General features: G+C 42.7%; 2 protein-coding genes across 2 annotated transcripts in view; one reads left to right on the top strand and one right to left on the bottom strand.

Moving 5' to 3' along the window:
* Positions 1-491, bottom strand: part of LOC138014430 (uncharacterized) — a 2,305-nt gene extending 1,814 nt beyond the window's left edge. Inside the window, exon 1 of the mRNA XM_068861495.1 lies at positions 154-491. Coding sequence (XP_068717596.1) covers positions 154-333 — 180 coding nt within the window. The 5' untranslated portion in view covers positions 334-491. The remainder of the gene's footprint in view (positions 1-153) is intronic.
* A 1,390-nt stretch (positions 492-1,881) lies between these two features.
* Positions 1,882-2,854, top strand: LOC138013927 (uncharacterized). Its single transcript, XM_068860962.1, has one exon. The coding sequence runs from the start codon at positions 2,084-2,086 to the stop codon at positions 2,852-2,854; it is 771 nt and encodes a 256-aa protein (XP_068717063.1). The 5' UTR covers positions 1,882-2,083.
* The last annotated feature ends 4,646 nt before the right edge of the window (positions 2,855-7,500 follow it).

Consider the following 7,500-nt stretch of genomic DNA (forward strand, 5'->3'; position numbering starts at 1 on the left):
GGTTTACCGAAACAAACCCAAGACAAAAGAACCGGGAAAGAAAATACAAATGAACCGGAGACAAACGCAGGCACTAAAGCGACAGACAGCGGGTAAAACACGATAAAAAACGTAAACCTGGCTATGGGCCAGCAAAATTACTAGGAAAATTACCTCTTCCATGGTTTCAACCGCCGGGGCCGGGTCCGCCGCTAGAACTGGAGCCGGGGGCGGTGCGATAACCGGATCAACAACAGGCGGTTCTTCTACAACTGGCGGTGGCTCAACGGCAGCATGCTCCACGATTGCAGCAGCGACGGGAGCGGGTGGACGGGGAAGACGATGTTCTGCCATCTATGCTGGTGGCGGTTGACTGTGCAAGGAACAGACGCGAAAGTTGGCCGTCGTCCCGGAGTACGGTTAAAATGACCACTTTTCAGGCGGGGCGACAAAATATATACTCTAAGACCGCAAAGCATCAACACCGTAATAAGCATGCTCGGAAACGGGGGAATTCGAACGCATGATGAAAACTTCCGCCATGAGCTAATTAATTATGCAGTGAGAATAGTAAACGTTTTGTAGTGCTTATACAAATTTTCGCTACTTGAAAATGTATGTTCACGCGAAAAAAATATCAGCTTGACAATTTTTCTTTCCCGATACTCCATTTAAAATAAACGTGAGCGCCATTAGTAATAAAGGGCCAGAAAACCATTTAAAACATTTTGTGGCAATTTTTTTGTCAACAAACTTGGGTTGTCGGCGAGCAGAATTCGTACGTGACCTGTTGTGCTTTGGCTTTTATTTGTGCTTTTTCTAACTATTCTAAGACGAATTCAGGCTGGTATTTTCGAATCAAGTGCAAGAAGACGGCAAAACCGTATCGATATTTATTTGAGTTAACTTCGCGAATAAAGACATCGACGGCGGCCTTGCGTAGATTAACAACAATGTCATTTACGAACAACCGAAATGTACTGTTTCCGGTGAAGGGGCAAATGATTGACAGGATACCACGGTTTTGACTGCCGCGCGCACTGCGGGCGCAGGTTCTGTATGCAAGGATATGGAATATCAGAATAGTTAAAAAGCAAAATAATAATGCAAGGCTTTCTGTACGGCTCTGAGGATGTATACATTTTTTGTTGCGTTCGATCGAAGGAGAACGCGTTCTAATTTTGTACAGATTAAGTGATTGTGTGGTCTTGCCGACAGGAATCGAGATTTTTCTCTGTAAGAGACACCAAAGATTCTTTTGTTGTTTGCAGGAGCACCTTCGCGTGGATTTTCGCACGCGTCTTTTTGTCTTTTGTCTTTGTGTGGGATTTCCGCCACACTTTGTCAGCACCGGCGATGTGGCTGGCTTTATTTGTATACGAGAGCCAAACGTTTGGCGAATTTCGACTTGTTTTCTCGCTGCGATTAATTTACAAGGTAAGGAAAAGTCGTCTTCCTTTCTGACGTTTGTATTGATCGAGTTGCAAAGGTAAAGGTAATTCGTAAATTCTACCTTGTCATCAGTCTACGTCACCACGGAGTCACATGAGAAGCGCATGCGCGTTGCCGAACAGTGTGCTTTGCGTTTCGCTGACAGTATCACGTTGTGAGTCATTTCAATTCTAAATCTTTATAATCTACGCCTTCGCCGGGGTTCCCACCTTTGACATACCTGGAAAAGAAGGTAAGTGTAAATTCTAAACTTACCAGATTTTTCTTCTGACACCTCGAGCGATTTTTGCCCAAAATGTCTGATGAAAACACAGCAACGTCGGGTGATGTGCACGGCACCTCCGACAGTTCTCCAAGAACGGTAGATTTACCTAACCTCTCTCACCGAGCTCTTGCGTTATCGCTAGATAATATAAACAACAACATGGGTAAAATGGCTAGTCTTTTAGCTAAACTGTGTGAAAAGCCAGCCCCTGACGAACGCCCACAGGGCTTAAAGAGGCAGTCAACATCCGCTGTATCGGATAATTCAGACTCTGAGCCTGAAGAAACCTCTTACAAGTCGGGCAAACGACGGCGTTATCTTAGTCCCTCGGATGATAATATTAGTCTTCACGCTAGTGATGATCTGGACGAAGCAGATGATATTCAAATGCTCACCGAGTGCTCAAAGGCCACCGGCCAAAAAGAGCGGGAAATCCCCGCCAAGGAGACACAGTTTCTCCAAGACTTTGCAAACAGCCTTGACGAGGATGACGCCACCGGCGACAAAATCCAGCAAGAGCTGGCTGATATTGCTCTAAAACGATGGGGCAAGAAGCTGTCTTCTGACAAAATTAAAAATTTCTCGGACAAATATAAACAGCCTCAGAACTGTCCTGACATAAAGAGTATAAAAGTCAACCCCGAGATCTGGAGTCAATTAAATGCCAAGAAAAAGAAAACCGACTTGAAGATCTCAAATTTGCAGCAGGTTATTCGCAAAATTACTTTTGCGACGTTACAAACGACCAATGTGCTCATTCAAAATCCCAATGGTCTAGAAAACAACAAAATAATGGCTAAACAAGTTGATACAATTGCAATGCTGGGGCATGTAAATACACAGTTAACCCAGCTGCGAAGAGATGAAATCAAACCATCATTGAAAGCGGAGTACTCTGCTATTTGCTCAGCTGAAGTGCCCATCACTAGCCCGTACCTCTTCGGGGACGACTTGGCCAAGCAATTGCGAGATGCCAAAGAAGCGAGCAGAATTAGCCATTCCTTTGCATCCTCATCTAAGAGTGGTCCCTTTAAAGGGAAACAGCAAACCTTTAACAAATATGACCATTCCTCCCAAGGCCCTAAAAGAGATTTTTTGTGGAAAGGCCAAAACCGGCACTACAAAAAGAAAAAACCGCCAAACACCTACAGGAAATAATGGAACAACTGCTTCAAATAAAGGACAGGGTAAGTGTCTTTGGAAGTTTCCTGCCCCATCTTGTGAATTATCTACAAATGTTATGTCATACATTTAAGGCTGGGCAGGTGGCTGCTCATTGTGCAGCTTGGAGGACTCTCACTAGTGACAAAATCATCTTATCTGATGTTTTGGGAGCAGCTATTGAGCGTACTGCCATCCCTGTTCAACACAAATTGCCTAATCAAATCTTTTCAGACCATGAATATCACATTGTTCGTCAAGAAGTGCATAAGTTGCTTGAGAAATGTGTCGTCACCAAGGTGTCACCTATATCTGGGTAAATTTTGTCTAATGTATTCCTTCGTCCCAAGAAGGATAGAACCTATCGACTTATACTAAATCTCAAGAGGTTTAATGAGTCAGTGAGTCATTATCATTTTAAAATGGATTCGCTTTCTACCATAACGAAACTAGTTACCCAAAATTGTTATATGGCGGCTGTTGACATGAAGGACGCCTATTACTCTATCCCCATTCGACCTTCAGATCGAAAATTTTTACGGTTTATCTGGGAGGGAGAGTTATATGAATTTACCTGCCTTCCTAATGGATTATCATGTGCTCCCCGTCTATTTACTAAAATTCTTAAGCCTCCTCTGTCTACGCTGCACAAACAAGGACACATAGTTGTGGCACATCTTGATGACCTTTACCTACAAGGGCAAACCTATGAGAAATGTGTTCAAAATGTTATAGATACTACTGTCCTGCTTGATAAATTAGGTTTGGTTGTGCATCCAGAAAAGTCCACCCTAATACCCACACAAGTGCTTACTATCCTGGGGTTTGTAATAAATTCAGTGGCAATGACAATACAACTGACCATAGAGAAAGCTACCAGTTTACAAAATGTCTGTACTGAGTTACTAGCAAATCCTTCACCTTCTATTAGGGAAGTGGCTAGTGTCATTGGGAAAGTACTTTCTAGCTTCCCTGGGGTAATGCATGGCGCTCTTTACTACCGACACCTGGAAAAAGATAAATCCCAAGCCCTTTTGAGATCAAAGGGTGATTTTGATGACTCCATGTCTTTGTCCTCTCATGCTAAGTCTGAATTACATTGGTGGATTCAACATGTGGGAAATGCGTGTAATGTAATCAACCACCCACAACCCCAGCACCAAATAACAACAGATGCTTCCCTTATGGGCTGGGGGGCAGAATTTTCAGGGGTGTCTTCAGGAGGCAATTTCAGAATCTAAACAACACATCAACTAACTGGAAATGTTAGCTATTTTGTTGGGGCTCCAAACTTTTGCTAAAGATAAGACCAACACACATATCAGAATAATGTGTGACAACACTACAGCAGTGAATGTGATTAATCACATGGGAACAAGCCACTCAGTTTCCTGCAATTCTGTGGCTAAGAAGATCTGGGAATGGTGTATAGATCGTAAGATCTGGCTTAGTGCTGCACATATTCCTGGAAAACAAAATCTTATTGCAGATTTTGAATCCCGCAGAAACCAAAGAGCATCTGAGTGGAAGCTTGACAAAGTATCATTAATTGGTGCTCTTGAGGTTCTAGACTTCAAACCTGATATAGATTTGTTTGCTTCTCGCATAAACCACCAGTTTCCACACTATGTGTCTTATAGACCAGATCCAGAGGCTGTTGCCACCGATGCACTTAGCCTGAATTGGTCCAACCTTAAATTTTATGCTTTTCCTCCGTTTAGTGTTATTCCAACAGTGTTGAACAAGCTGACGACCGACGGTGCACAGGGGATTTGCGTGCTCCCGGATTGGCCTACACAATCATGGTACCCTAGAGCTCTGCAACTACTCAAACAAAACCCAGTGTATCTAAAAGCCAGGAAAGACTTACTTCAACTGCCAAGCCATCCCAAGGAAAATCATCCGATCTGGCACAGGTTAAACCTCCTCGTATGTCACTTATCAGGGAGGGACTAAACAAGTATGCTTTATCACCAAAGGATGTCCTTATGGCATCATGGAGGGACGGTACCTCTAAGCAATACCACACGTACCTTACCAAATGGAATCAGTACCGTGTGGACAAAAACATTGATGTTTTTCAGCCTGGGGTAACAAACGGCATTGAATTTCTCGTCTCTCTTTGCAAAGCAGGCTTAGGATATAGCGCTATAAACACAGCGCGTTCTGCGCTCTCTTCAATACTTGTTTTGGAAGACGGAGTAAAGTTTGGAGAGCACCCTTTAGTAACTCGTTGCATGAAAGGGATTTTTGAGTAAAAACCAGCTTTGCCCAAATATACTGAAATCTGGGACGTTAACATTGTGTTAGGTTATTTAAGAGCTGCTGCACCTCTGAGGTCCTTATCTCTTAAGCAGCTTACTCTAAATTTGACCATGCTACTCGGTCTCACTACAGGACAGCGTGGCCAGACCATACATAAGTTTGATGTTAACTACATCCAAGAAGTGAGTGACCGTTACAGAGTAACTATTTATGAGAAACTGAAACAGAGTAAGCCTGGGCGACATCTAGCACCCATTGACTTATTCTCTTTCCAAAGTGACAAGAAACTTTGCGTAGTAGAACATCTTAAGGAATACTTGCAGCGTACGAAACAGTTGCGAGAGGAACACTCACAGTTACTGATAAGTTATGTTAAACCATTTAAACCTGTATCCAAAGATACCATTTCTCGATGGGTTAAGCAAGTGTTAGAGTCAGCAGGGATCGACATTAACAAATACTCTGCTCATAGCAGCAGAGCTGCATCAACATCCAGCTGTAAGGCCAAAGGCCTAAGCCTAGCAGTGATTATGCAGAGCGCAGGATTGTCTAATTCCAGTACATTTGCAAAGTTTTATGACAAGCCTGTTGACACTGCCTCAGCTAATTTTGGTTCTATGCTGCTGAATTCAGACACACTCTGATCTGTTTTTACTGTACTTGTCTTTCTCGAGTTGGGAATAAACATTCCATTTACTGCTATGAGTTGTTCGTAATGCAGGACTTTGAAGTCTCATGTGACTCCGTAGTGACGTAGACTGATGACAAGGTAGAATTGTCAGATTAAACGAGACTTACCTGTAAGTTGAAGTTTGATTACGATTCTGTCTTGTCATCAGTCCGGAACGAAGGAGTCACATGCCCTCACATAACCCACCCTCCCATGTCCTTCGTTCCTTTTTCCTGCACTACTCACGTTGAATACTGTTCGGCAACGCGCATGCGCTTCTCATGTGACTCCTTCGTTCCGGACTGATGACAAGACAGAATCGTAATCAAACTTCAACTTACAGGTAAGTCTCGTTTAATCTGACAATTCTACTACGAGCTTAGAAGGCACATCAGGCCGGCGCTTATCTCCGGTTACTGTAGCATGACGCGACTAGGAGTACTTCGACTCCCCCCTGGATGGGGATGCTAGTCCATCGCAGGTCATCGCAGGGTTACTCCCAGCATTAAATTCGCCGGTACCCATTTATACACCTGGGTGGAGAGAGGCACCTTGAGAGTAAAGTGTCTTGCCCAAGAACACAACACAATGTCCCCGGCCAGGACATGAACCGGAAGACTCGATCCGGAGACAAGCGCACTAACCATGAGGCCACCGCGCCTCCCATTAAGCGAGTTGTGCCAGCTATATTGCAAGGAGTCATGCCTTCGATTTTATATCGGACAGATATATACATCCTATATTCGATGGTTTAAAATATAATACGCGCTGATATTTTTGCGAGTTGCGTAGTATTTTTCAGAGCCTCATAGGGGCGAGGAAAAATATGAGCAATGAGCAAAATGTCCGTGAGTATTATATGTTAAACCATCGAATAAGAGATTTATTATTCCACTACAAAAAAGGTGTTATGTTGCTTCAATTTTATTTGGTAAGTGTGTTAAAAAAATGCATCATCTGTTCTTCAGGGCGCATGTGGACGATGTAAACACCACAAAAAGCCAGCCAAAGATCTTTATTTGATTGGATGAACAAAATGACGAGTGACAAGTGATGACAAGCTAAATTCTCAGGCTTTGCATCTTGTTGAAAAAGAATTTCTTTCATTGAAAAACTCTCATTCTGTCTGGTGTATTTTCCCTGTTCTAAACCAGTCCAACCGGGACACTACTGTAACAGTGCATTACCATCTCATATTTTGCGGGTTCTCTTGACCAAATATGGTAAAATGGCGTAATAGTGGAATAATAAAACATAATGACAACAGTAGTTACGATTAGTAATTTGAGGTTTCCTCTTTTAACTACGATTTGCTGACACATTGCGTGACGGCGCCAGTTTCTGTTGATTCGCAAGTTAAAAGACTAATGCCTTCAAACTTGCTGTCGAAAATTTCACATTTACTGATAATGTTAAAACAGAAAGCTAATTAAGTTGTAAAAGTATAGTTTGAAGCACGAATACTCTTGGCTGACAATTGCACTTTCCTGCTGATTTATCCAGCTTCACCATAAACAAATTCTCCTCTGCTACTAGCGACTGATTCCAATATTTCTGCTGATGAATAAAAGTAGACGGCATTTACCTCTTTGTCGAACGCAAATATTTCATTAGTCTGTGAAGTAGTATGTTCATGCCTTTAGCACGTTGACTCTAACTCATTTTGGCAATTAATTGCAAAATATTTGGTTGCTGAGAAACTCATATG

This window comes from Montipora capricornis, chromosome 8 (genome assembly GCF_036669925.1).
Source record: "Montipora capricornis isolate CH-2021 chromosome 8, ASM3666992v2, whole genome shotgun sequence".
In the NCBI taxonomy this organism is placed as follows: Eukaryota; Metazoa; Cnidaria; class Anthozoa; order Scleractinia; family Acroporidae; genus Montipora; species Montipora capricornis.